We start from the raw sequence: 25,791 nt of genomic DNA, 5'->3' as shown, positions 1-25,791 counted from the left end.
AATGTGCCGAAGTCGCACCTGTGTCCCTCTCAGAAGCTCCTCTTCATCGGAGCGGTTCTAGACTCGGCGCAGTTTCGGGTTTACCCTCCCGAACAGCGGGTTCGGGATATTCAGGCTCTGATCCCCATCTTTCAGCCTTTATCCCGAGTCTCGGTCAGGTTGACGCTGCGGCTTCTGGGGCTGATGGCCTCCTGCATCCTACTGGTGCTACACGCCCGGTGGCGGAAGCGGGCGCTGCAGTGGGACCTGAAGTTTCAGTGGGCCCAGCATCAGGGCAACTTGTCCGATCACGTCTTGATCTCGGAGGGCGCTGCAAGACAGTTGCAGTGGTTGTTCACGGACCGCGATTGGGTCAGTGGCATGTCCCTCTCCCTACCCCACCCGGAGCACGTAGTTGTGACGGACGCGTCCCTCCAGGGCTGGGGTGGCCACATGGGAGAGGCGGAGATCAGAGGACTCTGGTCTCCGGCGGAGGCCCGGCTCCACATCAACCTGTTGGAGTTACGGGCGATTAGTCTAGCGCTGAAGGCATTCCTCCCCTCTGTCCGGGGGAGTGTGGTGCAGGTGTTCACGGACAACACCACCGCCATGTGGTACTGCAACAAACAGGGCGGGGTGGGGTCGTGGACCCTATGCCAGGATGCTCTGCGCCTCTGGCAGGGGCTGGAAAGTCAGGGTGTGACCCTGGTAGTTCAACACCTGGCAGGTTCTCTGAATGCCAGGGCGGACGAACTCAGCCGTCGGTGCATGATGGATCACGAATGGCGTCTGAACTCGGACGTGGCGCAAGGCCTCTTTCAGCAATGGGGAGAGCCTTGGTTAGATCTATTCGCCACCGAAGAGAACGCGCAATGTCATCGGTTCTGCGCGTTGGAATTTCCAAGGCGGCACTCGCTCGGAGACGCTTTTCGTCGCGAGTGGAGTTGCGGTCTGTTGTACGCCTTTCCGCCTATACCACTTCTGCCCAGAGTGCTGAAGAAGATCAGGCGCGACCGGGCCCAGGTTATCCTTGTGGCTCCGGACTGGGCACGAAGATACTGGTATCCCGAGCTACTCAGCATGTCAGTAGATCCCCCGATTCGTCTGCCCCTTCGGGAGGACCTTCTGTCGCAGCAGCAGGGGACGGTCCTCCACCCGAACCTGTCCAGTCTCCACCTACAAGCTTGGAGATTGAGCGGCGACAGTTGAGGCCATTTGACTTGCCTCCCGAAGTATGTAATGTCATTCTGGCAGCCAGGCGTCCCTCCACAAAGTCGGTATACGCCTGCAGGTGGAACAGATTTGTGGCATGGTGCACAGCAAAGGCTGTGGATCCACTCTCTGCCCCCCTTTCTGAGGTTCTCCTCTTCCTTCTTTCTCTTGCCCAGCAGGGCTCTGCTCTGGGCACTGTCAAGGGCTACCTTTCTGCCCTTTCTGCCTTCTTGAGGCTCCCTGATCAGCCTTATTTGTTCAAGTCCCCGATTGTAAATCGCTTCCTTAAGGGCATCACGCACATGTTCCCTCCTGTTCCCTTCGTGATGCCCCAGTGGGACTTGAACCTCGTTCTTACCTTCCTGATGTGCGCTCCCTTTGAGCCACTTCACAACTGTCCTCTTCGTCTTCTGACTCTAAAGACTGCTTTCCTGGTTTCCATCACCTCTGCCAGGAGAGTGAGTGAGCTCCAGGCCCTTTCTTGTACCCCACCTTTCCTTTCTGTCCATCCGGACAAGGTTGTGTTGCGTACTAAGCCATCTTTCCTGCCCAAGGTTGTCTCAGCCTTCCACATCGGGCAGTCAATCACCTTGCCGACCTTCTTTCCGCCTCCGCATCCCTCTAAAGAGGAAGAGCGGCTCCACCGTCTGGACCCAAAACGTGCGCTCTCATTCTATTTGGATCGCACACGCCAGTTCCGGGTGGATGACCAACTCTTTGTTGGCTACGTGGGTGCTAAGAAGGGGAAGGCGGTACACAAGCGGACCATCTCCCGGTGGATCATCTTGTGTATCCAGGCATGTTACTCCATGGCTAAGAAGGAGCCCCCTGTTGGATTGAGGGCTCATTCCACTCGGGCCACGACAACTACAACTGCCCTGGGCCGGGGAGTGCCCTTCCAGGACATTTGCCAGGCAGTTACGTGGGCATCGCTGCACACGTTCGCACGGCACTACTGCCTGGACAGTCAAGTCCGGAGGGATGGCTTCTTTGGCCGTTCCGTCCTCCAGGACTTTCTGGTGTGATTATTGGTTTGCAGACCCACCACCGGGGTTGGTATTGCTGGGGTATCTATTCTAAGGTAAGGAATCTTATCACTAACGTGTCTCTTTCAGATGCACAAGTTACTACTTGTGTAACGATATATCTGTAAGAGACATTAGTTAGTGATAGATTCCTTACCGACCCACCCATCCTCCCCGTTCTGCGAACCGTTATCTAGGGTTAAGGTCATCCCCTTTCAGGGCCCTAGTTTCTTGGCACCAGTGTTGGTTCTATCATGGCTCTGCGTATCTGGCGCGGAAAATCTGTGTATCAGAACTGATGTCAGTGCGCATGGGCGGCGTCTAAGTACTCCGACGACGTCATTCCGGCGCTAACGACGCCGACGACGGACGCGGAGCCGTAGACGACGCCTACCGACGCGCAGGGGTATTGCTACGCAAAAATTTCCGGATCCAGTCTGACGCCTGGGGATATTCTAAGGTAAGGAATCTAACACTAACTAATGTCTCTTACAGATATATCGTTACACAAGTAGTAACTTGTGCGTTAGTGGGAGTGTTCTATTAGCATGGATTTTCGGGAGTATTGTGTGGTCCACATTAGCGGCAAGGGTTGGTGTAACCCACGAAAGGTCTTATGGTTTATCTGGTTTTAACGTCATGACAACTATCGCCCCTATGTGGGAGATTGCCTGCTGGATATGCTCCCTCGTATACCTGCAACAGAACTCTAGTCAACTCCTCTGCATATTCCTTGTTGAATTCTGCAAGAATTCCATCACTTTCTGGAAACTATTGTTCTTTGATTGTTTTATAACCAGCTTGATTTCCTCTAGGATAATTTCCTCAAGGATAATCGGCTGGCACAAAGCAGCACGTTCTACCAGCTCCAGCTGTGCCTGTGTAGCTCTGTCTAAATAAATCAGATGTGCTTGAGCTATTTAGCGTTGTGTAGATCTTCACAAGTGCCTTTAGAAACTTTGCTAATTCTTACAATATGTCTCAGTTTTCAATCATCAGAACTTTATTTGCTGCCCACTTAGGTTTAATTATTGAGGCCAGTATGTGACCCAGACGTTATCCCTCCCTGTATATCCTTGCCGTATAGTAACTATTTCTAAAGTAAAACTCAAGCTCTGCTTGGTCTTCAAATTCTTTCATTTTAGTCTGCATAGGCTCGAGTATAGTGTGATCGGTTATCTCCTTCATATTTCCCCCTTCTAGTCGCTTTGACTGTGTGCGTACAGATTTCAGAATTCCATTTGCTCTATCTATGCACTCCCCCATGATCATTGCCTTTATATGCCTCCCGCAAAGCCACCACAGTAGTATGTAGATATATTTAATAGATTTGAAATCCGAGCCTGTGGAGCCATATGTACACATTGAGCTAGGAAGTCTGACTTATCTCTGACACTGTTAGTTTCACAGGATAACCACTAAGGCAGGTACGCATCCGTCTATAAGCTGCTCACCAGTTTTAGTTTAATTGTTGAATCCATATTGACCATTATTCTACTGCATTGAAATTAGACACATTGCCTTCTTGTTCTGAGGTTGAGGTTCCTCGTCAAGACCCTGGATGCTTGATCAAGCATGAATTTGCTTCCTTGGGATCCTGAGAAGACGCATGTCTTACCCTTCATAGAGAAGTGAAGCCTCGCCGGATATAACATGGCGTAGTGTCTCCACTTTCTTGAAATCTACTTTTTGATATTTTAATAGATCGCCTCTGTGGAAGGCCTCGGTGGCCGACAAGGTAGGGTGCTTGAATATTAAAAAGTGTATGCTCTCTTGTTTTCACCATGCTCTGACATTGAAACACATAAAATTGTTGTATTCAGTGCAATAAGGTTGGTGGTCCTATTGGCTAACATGGAGTGAACCTTCCCACTGTGCTAAATGCTAACTTCCAAGGGGGTTACCAAAGATATTACTCCAAGGTATCAAATTATTAGTTCCTTTAAAACTGACTCTTTGCTGAAATCAGATTTTAGATTAATGGAAAGGTGATGTTACAGTGACCACTTTGTTGATTAAAACCTCTAGTAGCCCTTCCGGACTGTTGCTGCTGTTGTCCCACAAAACAGCCCCCCCACCCCCCGCAAGAGGTTTGAAGCACCCCCAGGAACAAGGGACTCCGCTTCAAAGAAGCTACCACTCCAGTACAGCAAATGAGTATCACCAGTTGCTTAACCAATTTTCTAGGAGTGGCTCTTTATGTTGGGTGCAACCTAAGGGTGTACCCAGAGCTCAGCACCGGGAGAGAAGACCTGAGCTATCTTCTAATTGTATAGCCTCTCAGGGATCCAGCACTCGCTCCCATGTTATTTGTTTGCTCCGTAGTTGTCGTAATGGTGGTGCTCCACTTGATCTCAGACAAGGGGAGTGTCCTAGTTGTGCTTGCGCCTCAACAGAACGATTACCTAATTGGCATGATCAGGCTCCGTCGCCTACCAGAGCCAAGCTGCCCGAGTACAGTGGGTCGGGTGCACAGTCCTGTAGTTCTTGCTTTCTCTAGTGCAAAGTTCAGAGTCTCCTTGGGGCTGACCAGAGGGCTGGAATTAGACCCAGTCACCCACCTAGGCCTCTAAGCAAGGTGATCTTCTGTTGACTATCCACCTAGTCCACCTCCTACGGGGCCTCTTTTTAAATTCATTTTCTGCTTCCCAATCCGCTTCAACAGATCTCCGTAGGTTTTAAGGCTTGGGTGATTCTGGAAGGATATTTCTGGTACATAGGTGCTCCATCCATGGGAACAATTTTAATGAGCCACCATCTTGTTTCAAGCTCTCCGGCACCCCCTGCTATGTCAACTTGAATTACCTAAATATCTGCCTAAAGAATGTTGAGCAGAGGTATTCTGTCCTCTTAGTGATTCAGCAGGTTTCTGCTAAATGCTGGTCCACTTTTGCAAGTACTGCAAAAAAAATAATTCCCTCTGGGTTCGATTCATTTCAGCACATGTACATACAGCGTACATCTAATGTGATGTTAACCCAAACCCCGGTTTCACTTATAGTACCATAATACAATGTATACTGTTCAAATCAGTTTTACTCAAGAAATAACTATGGCCAACACTGTACTATTATATAAAATTCATTTATTTAAAAACATGTTTGTTAAAAAAATAATTCAAAGCTATAAACGGTACAATAGATGCACAGCACCACTAAAACCAAGAGCAATAATTCCTCATTAAGCCCATTTTTAATCACTGTAACAAAGCTTAATCCTTAAAGGAGAGGAGAAAGAAAAGAAAAGAGAAGGAGAAAGAAAACATGCAACACTTATTGTTCGTTGATTAATCGGTTAGGAAACTAGATATCGGCGTCCGTTCAACAAATCTTTAACTGTTTCTTTCAAGCACACCAATGTTACCCCCTTGAATTAGTTAAATCAATGCGTCAACGTTTTCCAACAGAATTAAACCCATATGAGCGACCTTTTGTTAAGACCAACCTTGCTCCTCTCATTTTACATAAAAAAACCTCTGCAGTAGAAACTGCGAAGTCTCAATTTAATCTCATAAATCTATTTGGTGACGGTTTATAAGGTAGTCCACGTCTCCCTTGTATCTTTTCCTTTTATAATCTCCTTTTGTGCATCATGCATAACATCTTAAAGTTCAGATGTAGTCATCAATAGAAGGTAAAAAGATAATTACTTCTAGTTGCTCCAAGAAAGCCAATGTCTTTAGTTATCCTTCAGTTGGTTCTTATTCCACAACGAAGTGTAGCCGGTTTAGGTCTTATCCTGTTAGTTTAATGGCTCACTCGAGTAAAGTACGGCATCCAACAGGATTGGTACATTTGTTGTATCATAATTTTTTCCAATTTTTTTCAATTAAGGTTTCTGCTTCCTGTGGAAGAGTACTGATTTACCAGCCTACATTAGGATAGGATTTGCGGGAAAAAGTGGAGAAAAAAAAAAGAACCGCTCACTCTCTCTGCATCGATTCCAGATACACGCATTCTGTGTGTGTGTGTGTGTGTGTGTAGATTTGAGTTTTATATGATAAAAATTGGTTCACTTCACTAATTAATGCAGCTTATTTTTGCCTTGAGGAAGCAAAAAAAGTTGCAAAACACTTATTGGCATTGCTGTATTTTGAAAAGAACCAAGTCTTTAAGGAATTGTTAAATAAAGATTTGAATATAACAAACATATTCTTGAGTACTTCAATGGTAACATAATGCCTGCCAGTGGTGTAAAAGTTGTTTCAGGAGAATGTTTGCAATTTGGGCGACGCACAGTGCTGCTCCTTCCTATTCATATCTAAATAATTTTTTTATCTAAATATTTGCTCTTTAGTTGTAGTTTGTATGCGAACCTTAACATATTTTGTACAGGCCATAGATTTTTTATATTTAGAACAGATGATGATTTCTTTGGACTACAATGTTAAAAAGTATGTATTTACACACTCATCAATGCTGTAATATGAAGGCATGCACCATTACTAATCATTTGTCATAAATGTTAAGAATCGTAGTGGTTACATTGCTAATTTCATCTACTTTTCACCAGAAAGATGACGGGTGTTAAGCTGACTAAAAAACATAAAGAAATAAAAGCACTATTAATCTGATTGCTAGCAATTTCCAAAACAAAGATGTTCCCCCCCATTACCTGATGGCCAGCATTATTTTTAAGTTGAGAGAAGTATTAGAAGCCTACTAGTTTGCATGTTGTTAGTGCATCTGGACAGTTAAAAGTGAATTGTTGCTTTTTTTTTTTTAGTGTGGTAATAGTAAATTTTTGTTTCTTTAGAATGTCGACTACCTTCTTGGTGAGACGGAGGCCGATTCTTGCAACGGGGAGGTGGTCGAAGACGGTGATAAGACTGACCAATACTCTGTGGATGGGGAGACTGCTGTGCGATATGCAGACTGTGGCTCTGCTCCTCGACCCAATGATTCAGATGGCACGTTGATGCTTTTTAAGGACAACTCTTCTAAATTGGGGTAAAGACACCGATAGAAAAAATACTCTGCAATAGCAAGTAGTGGGACTAGTGAGCAAGTACTGCACACTTAATGATACCTCTTGACCATCACTAAACCAGTGACTTTCATAGGAGCTGGATGTGTTCTGACCCACAGAACTAACTCTATCTCAGTCTACAATGTTTCTTTGCCTTACTGGGCAGCGCGTACAGTGACTGCAAGTTATTGAAATGTTATTGTTGACAGTAATTACTCTACTTCGGTCCGCTGTAACCATAAAGTGGTAATGTTGAATATTCCTAGTCAGTTAGAGCTTTTTTTAGACACAATATACCGGTCTTCACCCCATTTGTTCCCACCTGGCTTCACTCCGCTGAGGTTTCTTCTGACCCAATTCAGTTTTTTTTTAGCTTAGATACTACGCGCAGGAGGTTCAGAGTCCCCTAAATGGGTTTGTCATCTAAACAAGACCGCTATCTTGTATTGTTGTCGTATAGCACAGGCACAGAGCAAAAGCTTGCTACACAACTGCTACAGGAAAAATGTTTCAGGAGAACAGAAAATATATTCTGTCACTTATGAAAAGTATGCAGGCCTGGTATGCCTTCAAATACATTCATATTTGGGTGAAATCACAAATAAGTTCACAAGTTTTTAAATTACAGGGGAGTCCGGTTTGGAGTAAAAACACAAAAACAACTTAGTTCCTAATGACTAGTGCACATCTTCAAAAAAAGTAGTAATATTTTTAGAAGTAATAATGCAGGTGCATAACTTAACATTACAGTTGAACAGTTTGTGACGGTGTGTATAATCAATGTTTTTTTTTGTTTTAACCTCCATTGAAAGAAAAGCTATATTCAGTTGTTGCATTTTTTGTTCTCATCCAGGGGATACTCATCAATAGTCATAATCTATGAATAATCCCCGCCCATGTACGGGATCCCGGAGCATATAGAAAAATACACATATGTGAAAACATATACATGCAGCCTAAAATGTTTCCAACATGGCAAAAATGCCGAAATTACATAGGTTTGTATTGTAGTGCCCATACCTTCCTAACCCATAAGGAAAAGAGGAAGCACTAAAGTTGTCATACAAAAATGCTTTATTGCCATAAAGAAAGCTTGTCATTGCAGGCAGTTGCCTGTAGGCTGCAGCAGAGTAATAAGAAACAAAGAAAACTGACACCTTGCCTTTAAGGCATTAGAGTTAGGGTACCGTTTCTTTAAGACCTGCAGGAGACCCCTGGCTCCCATGATGCACTACAGGTGGCAGTTAGGTCAGTTCTTTTTTTCCGGCTCCTTCTGCGAGGATCTTGGAGTTTGAGCTCTTCAGTTTTTTTTGACTGAAAGTGATTTGAGATTTTTCTCACAAAACTCGACATTTTCTGATTCCTGAAGGCATATTCTACTGTTTTTTTGGTTTTACCAAAGTTTTTTCCAGTCAGAATGCCTGATTTATTCAGGAAATGTCCTTCCTGTGGCAAGAAAATGGCACTGGCAGACCCACACTCAGTGTGTATTGTGTGTCTTCCATCTTCACACAACCCTGACAAGTGTGACCATTGCCAGAAGTTTTCCAGGCGGACTCTGCGCGACAGATAACGCATTAAGCTTCATGCCCAGCTGGAGAAGGACAGAAGCCATCATGGAGGGGACCATGGAGACTTCAGGGCACCTTCTTGAAGTAAGCAACACCGAAAACGACGAAATTCCACCTCTCCTGAGTCCAGAAAGAAGGTGACGGGAGATTCGATGTCGAGATCGCCGTCGAAGAGGCCGAGACACTCTTCAGCGACGAGGGACAGATCGTCATCTCGACGTCAAGATTCTCCGTCACATGCCAGTAAGTCGGCGTCGAGACACAGCACTTCGGGCTCAAAGGCTGTGGGTCCAGAGAGACCTGAAAAAACTCAGTCGACGTCGAGGCATCCGCCGACGTCGAGACGCTCTCCGTCACCCTCGAGGGGGTCGGCGTCGAGAGTCACGACGGCGAACATCACGCCGCAAGTGGGTTTGTCGAGGTCCCATTATTCGATGTTGAGCAGGTCGACGTCAGCACGACGTCATGAGAAGTAGACGTCGAGGTCGCCGTTGAAGGCCGCCGTGGAGACCCAACATCGAGGGAAGAACGGCGGTCCCATAGCAGATCACCACGCACATCGGCACCAATGGTAACGCAGCCCCCATCGATGTCGAGGCATTCGACGTCGAGGGAGAAAAGTGCAGAGGCCACGGAGGAGGCCCGGCGTAAGTCGACGTCAAGATCCAGATCTAGAGCCCAGTCATCATCCCCAGGGCTGCATATTGTACAGATTTCATCAGAGACATCTCCTAGAGCTGGAGAGAAGAGGGCCATCGGTCTGTCACCTCGATGGCTGCAGGGTGTCGGGACAGCTGACCGCAGAAGTCCGGGCTCGGACTACTCTCGAACATACTCGCCATCCAGGACCTCTCCTGATAGATATGCTTCTACCAGACCCTCCAAGTCTCCCCCAGAAGACCAAGATCACCTTCCACACACCGATCACGGTCAAGGGTCGCCGCAGCTCTCACCACGAACGTTCACATAAGAGGAGACGCAAACAATCATCAACCTGGTCTTCGTCCATGAGGTCCTCTGTCCGGGACTATTCGCCGACGTTCTCATCGACTCCCCCATCAAGGGTGTCTCCCATCGATGACTTCGCAACTTTCTCAGGCGTTCTGGGTAGAGGAGCAAAGAAGTTGAATATCACTTTGCATACTCCTGTAATTCCCACGTCCATCATCTTTGACACTTTACACCATCGTACAGCTCCTAGACCGCTGCTTCCTTTGGTGCCAGGTTTCTTGGAACCAGCTATGGCCACGTTCCTTACTCCTGCTACGGTGTGGTCCGTCCCGTTGAGGATTGCTAAGAAGTATAAGGCTCCAGCCGAGGATCCCTTGTTTCTTAGAGCTGATCCCCAGCGGAGTCCGTCATTGTGGCAGCCGCCATGAGGGCTCACTCAGCATCCTCGTCATCTTCTGTTCCTCCAGAAAAGGACAATAAACAGATGGACTCCTATGGCAGAAAAATGTGCAATACTTCAGCGTCATCCATGAAGCTTGCAAGTGCCTCAGCCCTTCTCGGGCGGTATGATGGATCTCTTTGGGACTCCCTTGCGAGGTTTACCGAAAAGCTCCCCAAAGAAGATCAGCAGGACTTCCACGAGATTCTACAGGAGGGTGGTCTAGTAGCCAATCAAGTCATAAGCGTGGACGCCTCTGATCTCGCCGCTCATGGCTACTCACATGGCATCTGTTCGCCGCACTCAGCCTGGCTGCGCCTCACAGGTCTCAAACCCGATGCACAGAAGAAGATCCTGAACCTTCCTTTTAACGGCTCCTTCGGGGCTCATGCCAATGAGGAGATGAATATGATGGAGGCCGAGCTGGATACGGTCAAAACTGTTGGTCTGGAGAAACGGAAGGAGTGCTGCAAACGTTTTTGACAGAGCTACAAACGTCCCTTCCATCAGAGGGTTCAAACCCCTCAATGGTCCTCCCAGAACCAGCAGAGGTCCCAATTCCAGCAAAAGTGCCCTGGCAGAGGAAGGGGGGGAACAAGCAGCAGCTACAGTCCACCTCCAAGCAGCCTCCCAAGTAGTGAGGCATTGCTTCCTTCGCACCCGTTCGCCACTCTGGTAGGAGGGAGTATCGTTTTTCACCTAGAAGAGTGGGAAACCATAACAAAAGACAGACGGGTGCTGAATATTGTGCAGAATGGTTACTTGCTGAGGTTCAAGTCTCCCCCCGCAAGTGCCCCCACAATTGAAACTCCTTTCTCAACAACAAAATTGGCTGTTACAGGACAAAGTATCTACCCTCCTCTCCAAGAGGACCATGGAGGAGGTCCCGCCTCTCCAAAGAAACCAGGGGGTATACTCGCGGTACTTCCTAGTCCAAAAACGAGGAGTAGCCAAAGAGTACAAACCTATCCTTGACCTGCGCCTGCTGAACAGGTTTATCAGAAAGGAGAAATTTCGAATGCTAGCTCTGCACCAAATCTTCCCACATCTTCACCAGGGAGACTGGACGTGTGCCATCGACCTGCCGGACGCCTACTTTCACATTCCTGTTTCAGTGAAACATCTAAAATGTCTCCGATTTTAGGTTTCTCGCCAGCACTATCAGTACTGAGTGCTTCTGTTCGGGCTTAAATCTGCCCCACGGACATTCTCCAAGTGCATGGCGGTGGTGGCTGCCTTCCTCAGCATGCGGAAGATCTTCGTCTATGCCTACCTAGACGACTGGCTCCTGTAAAGTTCCACACCTTCTCTGCTCCAAAGCCATCTCTTACTGCCTCAATCTCCTGCATTCCTTGTGGTTGCAAGTCAACTACAAAAAGTCTGTCCTCAATCCCACACAATAGATACATTATCTGGGCGCCTCCCTGGACTCCACAAAGGCAAGAGTGTGTCATTCGGAGGAGAGGTTGTCATCAATGCTGCTCAAGTGCCGCACTCTTCTCAGCTTTACACATCCCACAGCCAGGCAAGTGTCTTCACTGCTGGGATCGATGGCCTCATGCATATACATTGTGCCCAATGCAAGACTTTACATGCGGCCTCTACAACAGTCCCTCGAAGATCAATGGAAACAGAGGTCAGGCCGTTGGGAAGATCGTGTCTCTCTCCCTCAAGCAGCCAGGGACTCCCATCAAATGGTGGATGAAACGCACTCACCTTCTGCAAGGGGTCCCTTTTCATCAGATACCTCCGACCCAGACAGTGGTTACAGATGCCTCACTGCAGGGTTGGGGAGATCATATGGACCAGCTTCAGGTACCAGGTCTCTGGTCCGAGACAGAGAGAAGTATTCACATCAACTTCTTGGAGCTAAGGGCGGTCCATCTTGCTCTCAAGTCTCTGTACCCGTCCCTGCAGTCCAGCTCCATTCAGATTCAGACGGACAACACAACAACGATGTTGTATCTGAACAAGCAAGGAGGCACCAGATCACGGGTTCTGTCTCTGGAAGCCCAGACCATATGGAAGTGGCTGCTGGCGAGGGGTCTCACAATCGTAGCCGTTCATCTTCCAGGGACCGGGCAGGCAGATGGTCTCAGCAGAGACTTCGTAGAATTGCACGACTGGGTGCTCAACGATGAAGTCGCTCAGCACGTCTTTCGGCAATGGGGAGTGCCAGACAACGACCTGTTCGCAGACGCAGCAAATACAAAATGCCCCGTCTTCGCGTCCAGATTCCACCAGCAAGGATCACGGGGGAATGCACTTTTGATCCTGGCGGTCATACTGAAGTTTTACAGGATCAACACCAGAATGATCTGGATAGCACCAGAGTGGCCGCACCAGTGGTGGTACCCGGTTCTCCTACAACTGTCAGACGCTCCACACCGGAGGCTGCCCTGCCGCCTGGACTTGCTGACAAAGAACGAAGGCAGAGTATTTCATCCCAACCTCCCGTCTCTACAATTGACTGCATGGCTCCTGAAGTCATCCAGTACGGATATCTAAATCTCTCTGCTGACTGTATGCACATCCTCAGGGAAGCAAAGAGACCCTCCACCAGAAAGTCTTATGCTTTCAAGTGGAAGAGATTCTACCTGTGGTGTAAGGACAACGCTTTTGATCCGGTCAAAGGTCAGGAGCAAGTGATCCTCCCATACTTACTGTACTTGGCGAAGTCAGGCCCGAAGTACCCCTCTATCAGGGTCCATCTAGCTGCTATTACAGCTTATAGAAAGTCTCCTACCCAGACCTCATTCACCCAAATGCCAGTGGTCAAGGATTTTCTAGAGGGGCTCAGGAAAGTTTATCTGCCAGTGAGTTCCCCTTCTCCGCCTTGGGAGCTTAATATTGTCCTCACCAAGCTGATGGGTGCTCCTTTCGATCGTATTCATAAGGCGTCTTTGAAGCATTTGACCTCGAAGGCTGCGTTCTTAGTAGCCATCACTTCAGCCCGCAGGGCGAGTGAGATTCAGGCGCTGTGCTGCAAGGAGCCTTACACTGTGTTCCATGCAAATAGAGTGGTGCTACGTACAAATCCGAGCTTCCTCCCTAAGGTGGTCTCGGATTTTCACATTAATCAGGTTATTACACTGCCCACTTTCTTTCCTCAACCAACCACTCCCCCGGAGAGTTCTTTACGTTCTCTAGATCTCCGGAGGGTATTGAAGTTTTACCTAGCAAAAACTCTTCCACTTAGGAAATCTGACCGGCACTTCGTCAACTACGGTTCCACAAATACCAGTCTAGCTGCTTGTTAGAAGCGGTTGTCTCTAGTTGGCAGAGGTATACACTTCTGACAAATAGGGACACACCTTTTCTAGTCAGGGCAAGGGGATCACACACTTAGATAACCCCTGCTCACCCCCTTGGTAGCTTGGCAAAGCAGACAGGCTTATCTCAGAGGCAGTGCGTTAAGCATTTATGACCACATACAGTAATAAAGTGAATACACTACAAATGGACACGACACAGTAGTATTATAAAAATAAGGATTTTTATATAAGGCTTAACACAAGACCAAATAACGACAAAAATATACCACAATCTTAATAAATACTCTTGGAAGGAAAAATAATAGTTCAAGTACGGTTTCTTCTTAGCACAAAGTCTTTAGTATCAAAAGCAACTCTTCTTCTTTAAAACACAGTTCTTGGCAACAATGTAACCCACACGGGAGTCACACGACGTCGAGGCAAAGTTAATCCAAAGGTTCGGCGTCGACCGCGAGGAGCGCTACGTCGAGCCCGGAGTCGCACAGACCCCCACAACACAGTACCTTGGAAAAGTGAAGCACTCGATGATCAGCGGCGTCGAGATGTCCGGCGTCGCGTCTTCGGCGTCGATCGGGCCTCGGAGTCGGGGCGATCTGCAGCGGCGTCGACCGAAGTCAGGCAGGAGCAGCGCTCACGAGGTGAAGCAGGATACGGCGTTGTCGATGTTGCAAGAGTGAGCAGCGCTCACGGCGTCGAGAGGGCTAGAAGTCGATGCGATCAGCAGCGGTGCCGACACAAGGTCACTTGGAGCTGGAGCCGAACTCACTACTCACTGGCGTTGTTGCTGGCGTCGATCGGGCCCGGCGGCCGGCGTCGAGGAAGCTGGACACTGGAGCCGTTACTCACGATGTCGAGCTGGATTCGGCGGCGTCCGTCCGCGTCGAGATTGCTGGATTCTTTCAGAGGGGCTGGAGTCACAAGTTCCAGCAAACAGCACTTTAAGCAGATGAAGTCCTTTAGCCCTGTGACTTCAACAGGAGACTGGCACTCTTCCAGCCCTTGGAGATTTTCTGAGCAAAGATTGAGAGTACACACACAGTTCCTCTCTCCTGGTTCCTTGGCAAAAATAAAGAAGCAATGCAGGATTCCCCCAACAAACAGCACTCTGGCAGAAGGGGTAGGCAGTCCTTAGATCAGCAGGCTTCTTGTCCTTGGTTCAGGTTTCCTTGTCAGAAGTGATCTAAATTCTTGGTTCAGGGGTCCTTCTCTTATACCCCTTTTTGGCTTTGATCCCTTTGTCCATGCAGGGGAATTTCCCCCCATCTTGGGTTTGTTGTGGGTGTTGCCAGGCCGAAGCACCTGGCCTATTCACTGTGCAGGGCAGAGTCTTCAGCCGCCCAGCAGGAGCGGAGCCAGCATTGTCACTGGCAGGGGCAGGGCCATCAGTTGCCCGGCAGGAGGTGGCCCAGGAAAGTCCCAGGCAGGCACAGAGTCATCAGTCGCCTGGCAGGGGGGCGGAGCCAGCATTGTATCAGGCAGGGCAGGCTATCAGGAGCTACTCTTCCCCTACTCTCAATGCAAATGCCCCACTCATCCCACACTGACTCATTCAGACCTCTGGAGCCACCCAGCTCCTGTCACACGCACACCAGAACCAGCAGAGACCGGTAGACAGTTAGACAAGAAAATAGCTACTTTCTAAAAGTGCTATTTTCAAACACAGAGTCCAAAAACCATCCACACAAACGGATGCGTTATTAAACCCTGAGTTCAGGGATACCAAACTCGTCATTGCACCATGCTCCCCGAGCCCGCTAGGATTATAACATTAATAATCCTGGCAGCCCCTTCGAACTGATGGAGAGCAGGTTACCTTACACTAGTGAAAAACGAATATGGCTGTAATTCACTATTAGGACATGCCAACCTTGTCAGGCTTGTCCTACCTTATGCTTAATATGCACCCTGCCCGTGGGCCTACCATAGGGGTGACTAACATGAAGTTAAGGGAAGGTTTAGGGACTGGCAAGTAGGTGTACTTGCGCAGTCTGCGTGACAGTCCCAGACTGCACGTGGTCTAGCAATGGTAGACCTTCAGACATACTTTTACTAGGCCGCTCTTGTGGGTGGCACAACACGTGCTGCAGGCCCACTAGCAGCATTTGTATTTACAAGCCCTGGCACTCCTGGTGCACTCTACTAGGGACTGACAGTAAACCAAATAAGCCAAACATGGAATTCAATCAACACAGCAATTTCACATAGGGAGCACTTGCACTGTGGCACTGATCAGCAGTGGCACAGTGCCCAAAGCATTTACCAGCAAAAACATCGTAAACAGAGGAGGCAAACAGAAAAAATGGATGAGAGACTCATGCCAATGATGCCAGGTCTAACACGTGTCCCCTCCAGCTGAAATGTGGGGAGAACTACCCTTACCCTAGGGAGTCCTCATCACTAAGGCGGAAAAATCTGGACAGACCATCAGCATTGGCGTGATCTGTGCCAGGGCGGTGTTCCACCGTGAAGTCCATCCCCTGTAGGGAAATGGACCACCTCAACAGCTTTGGATTCTCACCCCTCATCTGCATCAACCATCTGAGGGGCCTGTGGTCTGTCTGAACCCGGAAGTGAGTCCCAAACAGGTAGGGTCTTAGCTTCTTCAGCGCCCAGACCACCGCAAAGGCTTCTCTCTCTATCGTACTCCACCTCTGTTCCCTGGGAAGTAACCTCCTACTGATGAAGGCTACAGGTAAGTCTCTGCCCTCTTCATTCACCTGAGCTAGAACAGCCCCCACGCCATGCTCTGAAGCGTCCGTCTGGACAACAAATTCTTTAGAAAAGTCGGGTGCCTGGAGTATGGGTGCTGTGCACATCGCAGTTTTCAGGGTGTCAAAGGCCGTCTGACAGGCGTCAGTCCAGATCACAAGTCGTGGCTGCTTCCTGGAAGTCAGTGAAGTCAAGGGGTGCACAATGTTACCATAATCCTTGATGAACCTCCTGTAATAACCCGTGAGACCCAAGAAGGCTCTCACCTGAGTCTGGGTTTTGGGCGGTGCCCATGCCAGGATGGTATCAATCTTGGGTTGTAGGGGGGCCACCTTGCCACTCCCTACTTGGTGCCCCAAGTACACCACTGAACCCTGCCCAATCTGGCACTTACTGGCTTTGCTTGTGAGGCCTGCTCTGCGCAGGGCCAACAACACTTCCTGGAGGTGGTGCAAGTGTTCCTCCCAGCTGGCGCTGAACACTGCAATGTCGTCCAGGTAGGCGGCACTGAAATCCTCCAGTCCAGCCAAGACCTGGTTGACCAACCTCTGGAAGGTGGCAGGGGCATTCTTCATCCCAAAGGGCATAACCCGGAATTGGTAGTGCCCATCTGGTGTGGAGAATGCTGACCTCTCTTTTGCCCCATCAGTCAAGGCGATCTGCCAGTACCCAGACGTTAGATCAAACGTACTAAGGTACCGGGCAGCCCCTAACTGATCTATGAGCTCATCAGCTCTGGGGATGGGGTGCGCGTCAGTCTTGGTGACTGAATTGAGTCCTCGGTAATCCACACAGAACCGAAGTTCCGGTGAAGCACCAGGCGCTGCAGCCTTTGGGACCAAGACCACTGGGCTGGCCCAAGGACTGCTAGAGGACTCAACCACCCCTAAGGCAAACATTTTGGAGACCTCCTCCTTGATGTATGCTCTGACCTTGTCAGTCACTCTGTAAGCCTTGTGCTTCACAGGAGTGCTGTCCCCGGTGTCCACATCATGGACACACCACTGAGTGACACCAGGAATCAAAGAAAACAGATCAGGGAATTGTCCCAACAATTGGCGACAATAATGCTGCTGTTCAGGGGTCAGTGTGTCAGAGAGGACAACACCATCCACTGACCCATCTTGCTCTTTTGCATACAGGAGGTCAGGAAGAGGCTCACTCTCCTCCTCCATTCCAGCATCTGTAGCTAGGAGCATGCCCACTTCGGACCTTTCTAAGTGGGGCTTTAAACGGTTGACATGCAGGACATGCAAGGGGTTCCTGGGAGACTTCAAGTCCACCATGTAGGTGACATCGCTCTTTTTCTCCACAACCTCAAATGGTCCAGTCCACCTGTCCTTGAGCGCACAAGGTTCCACAGGGGACATGACCCAAACTTTCTGTCCAGGCTGAAGCTCTACCAGAGTGGCCTTCTGGTCGTACCACCGCTTCATCTCCTCCTGGCTGGCCTCCAGATTTGCCTGAGCAAGATCTCTGAAGCGCCTAGTCTGGTTCCTAAAGGCCAGCATGTAACTGTATACATCCTGGGGAGGTTTCCTGGGAGATTGCTCCCAGCCTTCTTTGACCAGACTCAAACTTCCTCTTACCGGGTGACCATACAAGAGCTCAAAGGGGCTGAACCCTAGAGACTTCTGCGGTACCTCGCGGTAAGCAAACCGGCATGGCAAGAGGACGTCTTAGTTACGCCTCATTGGTTCTTCAAGACCCATAATCATGCCTTTAAGGGTACGGTTGAATCTCTCAACCAACCCATTACCTTGAGGGTGGTAAGGAGTGGTGAACTTGTAGGTTACCCCACACTCTTTCCACAGAGACTTCATATAGTTGGAAATGAAGTTGGTGCCCCGGTCTGACACCACCTCTCTGGGGAACCCCATTCGGGAGAAAACACCCATCAGTGCCCGTCCCACCACGGGGGCCGTCACTGTTCTGAGAGGGATGGCTTCCGGGTACCGTGTGGCATGTTCCACCAAGACCAGGATGAACCTGTTGCCCAGGGCTGTCTTGGGGTCCAGGGGCCCAACAATGTCAATCCCCACCCGGTCAAAGGGGGTACTGACCACGGGAAAAGGTTGGAGGGGAGCCTTCTGCTTCCGCCCGCTTTTCCCACTTGCCTGGCAAGTTTGACAGGTCTTGCAATGGATATCTGTATCCCTTCTCATCTGAGGCCAATAAAAATGGGTGACAAGCCTGTCATAGGTCTTGTCCTGCCCCAGATGTCCAGCTAACGGAACGTCATGAGCCAAACCCAGTAGGAAGGCTCTGAAGCGCTGGGGTACCACCAGCACACAGGCTGACCCAGGCTCAGCAGCCTTAGGCTCGCTATACAGGAGGTTGTTCTCCCAGTAAACAAAATGTGACCCTGACTGATCATCTGAGGTTTGGGCTGAGGCCTGCTGCCTCATACCCACAAGAGAAGGGCACACTTTCTGTTCTGCACAGAATTCCTCCCTGGAGGGACCACCATCCTGCTGCCAGTGGGTCAGCTCGGGTAGGTCTCCCAGCTCAGCAACTTGTTCACCTGTGGGTTCCAGGGCATACCCCTCAAGGTCTGCCTCCTCCTGGACCACGGGAACTACGGGGGACGGTTTCCCGCGCCCCCTGCCTCTTCTCTTCACAGCTGGGTCCTGGGCCATACTTTCAGGCTCCAGAACACCATCAACACCCTTACTTGCTGTCATCGATCGAGTGGCTGCACACACCCACTCTGGCACACCCAACATTTTCAAATGTGTCTCCCTCTCCACCTTAGCCCAAGGGGAGTCTTCTAAATCATTGCCCAGGAGACAATCAACAGGCATGGGAGTTGTCAGCAGCTATCACAGGGTAGAATGCGTGGGGAACAACCTGCTCTCTGGACACCAAGTGACACTTGACAGCTGTCACACTCGCTCCGGTGTCTCTGAGAGCTTCCACTCTATGGCCATTAATGGTCACCCACTGCCTATATTTCTTAGTGTTACAAGGCAGAGGGGGTGGAGGGACCAATTCCATGTCTCCTAGAGAGACCAGCGACATCTCTGCGGGACCCTCCCCACCATGGGCAACCATCTCCTCCCCTCCCAGGGCTACACTCGCCAACTGACGGGGGGCGGCACGTGGTGGTGCACTGGGTGGTGCACTAGAGTTCTTCAAGGGACACTGAGGATCATAAAAACGGTGTCCCACCTGCTTACAAGCGAAGCAGGTCGTTGGGCCCCTACGAACAGGTTTACCTGTCGGGGCCTCTGATTTCTTATCTGGGGGAGGCTGGGAACCCTTCCCTTGGTTCCCTTGGGGATTACTTTGGGGCCCTTTCTGGTACTCCCTCTGTTTACCCTTGTCCCCCCCACTCTTCTGCTGGGGACCCTGCCCACCTTTGGCTGAGTCTCCCACTGGACCCTTGTGGACCCTGGTACTGACCCAGCGGTCCGCCTCTTCAGCAAGTTTTCTAGGGTTAGATATCTTGCTATCAATAAGGTGCTGGCGCAGCTCTGGAAAACAGTTATTAGACAAGTGCTCCCAAGCAAACAAATCATAAAGAGCATCATAACTTTCCACTTTGCTGCCCTTTACCCAACCATCCATGGCTCTGCAAAAATATGACACATATTCCACCCACGTGGTACCAGGCAACTTCTTACATTCTCTAAAGGCCTGTCTGTACTTTTCTGGGGTTAGGCCATACCTTAACATTAAAGCATCTTTCATATGAGCATAAGACATCCTATCCTCAACAGGCATGTCTAAAAGGGTATCTCTTCCCTCATTCACAAAGCGACCCCACAACCCCGCTCCCCAATCCTTCTCAGGGACCCGGTGGGCCAACAATGCTAACTCATATGCTTTAAACCATTGACCAATATCCTCATTCTTCTGAAAATCTTTGATCACATCTTTGGGAAAATAAAACCTACTTTCTGCAGGCACAGATGGGATGCTGCCACCAGAGGGATTCAATTCTAACTCTTTAGCTTTGAGCTCCAACTCCCTCATCCTGGTATCACGCTCAAAAGCTAACTTCTCTCTTTCAAACTCTAACCTTTTGATCTCCATATCAGCTTCTCTCCTGCCTCTTGCATTCTCTATTTCCAACTGCCCATTTATCTTAAGTTTTGCCATTTCCATGTTGTAAGCTCGCTCTTTCTCCCTTTCTTCTCTTTCTTCAGGAGAAAGACGTTTGGAGGAAACACTGCTGCCAGGAGGGGATGTGGGCCCATTTACTGGCACCTCCTCCTCCCCTTCCCCTTCCTCTGTCGGTACCACCACCGGATCAGAGGGATCTCTGGCCTCTAACCAGGCCTCCAATGCTTTGAGATATTCTGCTTTCTTGGAGAGGCCTGGAGTAGGGACTTTCAATTGCTTGCAAAAGTGTTTCAGCTGCTGTACTTTGTAATCCTTTATCTTACTCCTATCAAACTCCTCCACAACAACAGGGGCAGTGACTCCTGCATCACTCATGGTGAAAACTGGCAGTTTCAAAAATCAAGTTTCAGGAAATTTGGAGAACAAAAATAGAATATCCAACCAAAACAGATTGTGGCTGCGCTATGGTCTGCTTTCACTATGTAGCGCACACTAATCACTGCACATGGGTCATAAATGCAAAGTTCAAATCCTCACCGCTGACCCACCAATGTTAGGAGCGGTTGTCTCTAGTTGGCAGAGGTATACACTTCTGACAAATAGGGACACACCTTTTCTAGTCAGGGCAAGGGGATCACACACTTAGATAACCCCTGCTCACCCCCTTGGTAGCTTGGCAAAGCAGACAGGCTTATCTCAGAGGCAGTGCGTTAAGCATTTATGACCACATACAGTAATAAAGTGAATACACTACAAATGGACACGACACAGTAGTATTATAAAAATAAGGATTTTTATATAAGGCTTAGCACAAGACCAAATAACGACAAAAATATACCACAATCTTAATAAATACTCTTGGAAGGAAAAATAATAGTTCAAGTACGGTTTCTTCTTAGCACAAAGTCTTTAGTATCAAAAGCAACTCTTCTTCTTTAAAACACAGTTCTTGGCAACAATGTAACCCACACGGGAGTCACACGACGTCGAGGCAAAGTTAATCCAAAGGTTCGGCGTCGACCGCGAGGAGCGCTACGTCGAGCCCGGAGTCGCACAGACCCCCACAACACAGTACCTTGGAAAAGTGAAGCACTCGATGATCAGCGGCGTCGAGATGTCCGGCGTCGCGTCTTCGGCGTCGATCGGGCCTCGGAGTCGGGGCGATCTGCAGCGGCGTCGACCGAAGTCAGGCAGGAGCAGCGCTCACGAGGTGAAGCAGGATACGGCGTTGTCGATGTTGCAAGAGTGAGCAGCGCTCACGGCGTCGAGAGGGCTTGAAGTCGATGCGATCAGCAGCGGTGCCGACACGAGGTCACTTGGAGCTGGAGCCGAAATCACTACTCACTGGCGTTGTTGCTGGCGTCGATCGGGCCCGGCGGCCGGCGTCGAGGAAGCGGGACACTGGAGCCGTTACTCACGATGTCGAGCTGGATTCGGCGGCGTCCGTCCGCGTCGAGATTGCTGGATTCTTTCAGAGGTGCTGGAGTCACAAGTTCCAGCAAACAGCACTTTAAGCAGATGAAGTCCTTTAGCCCTGTGACTTCAACAGGAGACTGGCACTCTTCCAGCCCTTGGAGATTTTCTGAGCAAAGATTGAGAGTACACACACAGTTCCTCTCTCCTGGTTCCTTGGCAAAAATAAAGAAGCAATGCAGGATTCCCCCAACAAACAGCACTCTGGCAGAAGGGGTAGGCAGTCCTTAGATCAGCAGGCTTCTTGTCCTTGGTTCAGGTTTCCTTGTCAGAAGTGATCTAAATTCTTGGTTCAGGGGTCCTTCTCTTATACCCCTTTTTGGCTTTGATCCCTTTGTCCATGCAGGGGAATTTCCCCCCATCTTGGGTTTGTTGTGGGTGTTGCCAGGCCGAAGCACCTGGCCTATTCACTGTGCAGGGCAGAGTCTTCAGCCGCCCAGCAGGAGCGGAGCCAGCATTGTCACTGGCAGGGGCAGGGCCATCAGTTGCCCGGCAGGAGGTGGGCCAGGAAAGTCCCAGGCAGGCACAGAGTCATCAGTCGCCTGGCAGGGGGGCGGAGCCAGCATTGTATCAGGCAGGGCAGGCTATCAGGAGCTACTCTTCCCCTACTCTCAATGCAAATGCCCCACTCATCCCACACTGACTCATTCAGACCTCTGGAGCCACCCAGCTCCTGTCACACGCACACCAGAACCAGCAGAGACCGGTAGACAGGTAGACAAGAAAATAGCTACTTTCTAAAAGTGCTATTTTCAAACACAGAGTCCAAAAACCATCCACACAAACGGATGCGTTATTAAACCCTGAGGTCAGGGATACCAAACTCGACATTGCACCATGCTCCCCGAGCCCGCTAGGATTATAACATTAATAATCCTGGCAGCCCATTCTAACTGATGGAGAGCAGGTTACCTTACACTAGTGAAAAACGAATATGACTGTAATTCACTATTAGGACATGCCAACCTTGTCAGGCTTGTCCTACCTTATGCTTTCAATGCACCCTGCCCGTGGGCCTACCATAGGGGTGACTAACATGAAGTTAAGGGAAGGTTTAGAGACTGGCAAGTAGGTGTACTTGCGCAGTCTGCGTGACAGTCCCAGACTGCACGTGGTCTAGCAATTGTAGACCTTCAGACATACTTTTACTAGGCCGCTCTTGTGGGTGGCACAACACGTGCTGCAGGCCCACTAGCAGCATTTGTATTTACAAGCCCTGGCACTCCTGGTGCACTCTACTAGGGACTGACAGTAAACCAAATAAGCCAAACATGGAATTCAATCAATACAGCAATTTCACATAGGGAGCACTTGCACTGTGGCACTGATCAGCAGTGGCACAGTGCCCAAAGCATTTACCAGCAAAAACATCGTAAACAGAGGAGGCAAACAGAAAAAATGGAGGAGAGACTCATGCCAATGATGCCAGGTCTAACACTGCTTCCAAAAGATCTATTTCTAGATGGATTGTCTCTTGTATAGCTTTATCCTACCAGCTAGCTAACAAAACCTCACAAGGCAGACCAAAAGCACACTCTACCAGAGGGAAAGCTTCTACCACAGCTCTCCTTCGCAACATTCCTATATCTGAAATCTGCAAGGCGGCTACATGGCGATCAGTGCATACCTCTACACGCCATTACTGTCTAGATTCGGATGCTCAGGCCAATGCCCAGGTTGGGCAGGCTTCTTTAAGGAATTTGTTTGCATAATTGCAATTTGAATGTGATGTTGTCTCATGTTCTGTATACTCTGTTGCTCGTCCGCGAGACTTTGGGTATGGGCTTGCTACTCTATTCATAGATTATGACTATTGATTAGTATCCCCTGGATGAGCAGGATTAGTTACTTACCTGTAATCCTAGTTCTCATTCAGGGGTATACTCATCAAAGTCATAAGCGACCCACCCTCCTCCCCGGTCAAGCACGTTGGAATTATTGTATATTGATTGCATATCTACTCCGGTGTCTATACACCATCAAAAAGAACTGAGCTAACTGCCACCTGTAGTGCATCATGGGAGCAAGGGGTCTCCTGCAGGTCTTAAAGGCACGGTAACCTAACTCTAATGCCTTAAAGGCAAGGTGTCAGTTTTCTATGTTTCTTATTACTCTGCTGCAGCCTACAGGTAACTGCCTGCAATTACAAGCTTTCTTTATGGCAATAAAGCATTGTTGTATGACAACTGTTTAGTGCTCCCTCTTTTCCTTATGGGTTAGGAGGGTATGGGTACTCCAATGCAAACCTATGTGATTTCGGCATTTTTGCCATGTTGGAAACATTTTAGGCTGCATGTATATGTTTTCACATATGTATGTATGTATATATATGTATGTATGTATATATGTGTGTGTGTATATATATATATATATATATGTGTATTTTCTATATGCTCTGGGATCTCGCAGATGGGCTGGGATTATTCATAGATAATGACGTTGAGTATACTCCTGGATGAGAACTAGGATTACAGGTAAGTAACTAATCTTTCCCTGATCTTCAAACCATAGTAATTGAAAATGGAGGAAGCTGTCTACCTCTGTTACTTATCTGACCAAAGTAAGCAATTTGCCTCAGTACACTAATCCTAATGTGGTGAAAGTAACTCAAATGGGGTACTTAGTGCTGACGTTATGGTAACCATATAAAGTGAGATAAATACATTCATCCACAGGATTGAGGGGCAAGCTTTGTCGCATGTGGGACAAATTGGAAGCTGGAAAGGCTTTGAGTTTGGGGGAGAAAGAAGGAACTGAATGATGGCAGACAGACTTACTGTTTTCACATTGCTCTTAGAGGCCCACTCTGTCTTTGGGAGAATAATCTTTGCTTGTGACGTTATTTTTTTCTTTTCTTGTTTTAAGCAAACTCAAATTCCTAACTTTTATAATTTTCCCCAGGGACTGCACAACTGAAGATATTCAAGTTGGACAAGAAGGCAAATTAGGTAACATACCATTTGAAGATGTTTTGTTCCAACATTTTGTAAAATGTTCTTGGTTCAGAGTAAAGAAAAAATATTATGATCCCTTCAATCAAATTTTCATAATGAGAGCACAGAGCAAGAATATTAACTATGATTGCAAAATCATGCAGCATCTGAACACATTTTCTTTTCTCCATCCCCTTTTTACTCCAGCTCTTCTAGGGTCTCAGTCATAGGAAAAGTGGGTCAGATGTATCTGAATAAGCGTTTACTCCCCAACGTTAATAAGCATATATTCTTTGTGGATTAGCAAAACTGTTAGGGTGCCGTGTGGTGTAGAGGGCATCTCTGACGTTCTCTATCTAAAAGTGATCAGAGGAGAGGGTGCCATAACCTATGAAACAGCTTATCTTTCTGTAGCAGATCATGTAAAGTTTTTTGGGAGCTCTAGGGTGTGCAGGGAGTTTCTAAAACCATAGCACCAATTTTTGGTCTTTGTTCTTGCAATGAATGGCTCTGAATTTTTTTTTTTTCTGTCCAGATGAATTGCAACCAGCTCTCTGCCTGCTTTAGTCATTCCTCCGACCCTAGAATTACGACTTTTGAGTCTTCATTTATTGAATCCTAATATCGCTGACATGGTTTAGCACATCTTACCAGCGTGGCCTTATATTGGTGCTTACCCACCAAATGGGTACGGGGGGGGTTGGAGGGTGGGGATTCTTTTTTTAATCCATCAGGGATACCATTTGTACTTCATATGACTCTTGCACATTTAAGGTTCTAGGGATTATCTGACCACCGATCCTTCAATAACTCTTCTTTGGTTTCTGTGTCAATGCTTCCGTATACTGACCCACTTATGTTTTACCCTCGTGCTCATCAGTTTACTAAACGGTTATTATTTTACGTACCCACCTTTATTAGCAAACGGCTCATACAATGTGAGAGGTATTCTGATTGTTTGTTTGGCAGATTTAGTAGACCGTGCCAATTTAGATGTATTGGAGTCCATATTGCTCTGGGTTTTTATTTAATTCCCTTATTCATCTCAAATGATTTGCTATTCACCTCACTCTTAAATTCTCAGTCTAGCACTTGACGGCCTGTCGGTGAGAAGTATGGGCTGAAATGGTTAGGCGTGAGCCAGGAGGACTAGAGGGCAAATAATCCTTCCTGTGTCTCAGGCTTTGT

General features: G+C 48.4%; 1 protein-coding gene across 5 annotated transcripts in view; it reads left to right on the top strand.

Annotated features, from left to right (window-relative positions):
• CLSPN (claspin) overlaps nucleotides 1–25,791 on the top strand; it is a 449,296-nt gene that overhangs the window by 282,127 nt on the left and 141,378 nt on the right. For all 5 annotated transcript variants that reach the window (XM_078681155.1, XM_078681154.1, XM_078681157.1 and 2 more), the window contains exons 11-12: nucleotides 6,972–7,165; nucleotides 24,572–24,618. In XM_078681155.1, coding sequence (XP_078537281.1) covers nucleotides 6,972–7,165; nucleotides 24,572–24,618 — 241 coding nt within the window. The remainder of the gene's footprint in view (nucleotides 1–6,971; nucleotides 7,166–24,571; nucleotides 24,619–25,791) is intronic.

The sequence above is a fragment of the Lissotriton helveticus genome, chromosome 3_1 (assembly GCF_964261635.1).
Source record: "Lissotriton helveticus chromosome 3_1, aLisHel1.1, whole genome shotgun sequence".
Classification (NCBI taxonomy): domain Eukaryota; kingdom Metazoa; phylum Chordata; class Amphibia; order Caudata; family Salamandridae; genus Lissotriton; species Lissotriton helveticus.
Note: the sequence above shows the minus strand (reverse complement) of the source record. Positions and strands in the feature narration are given on the sequence as shown.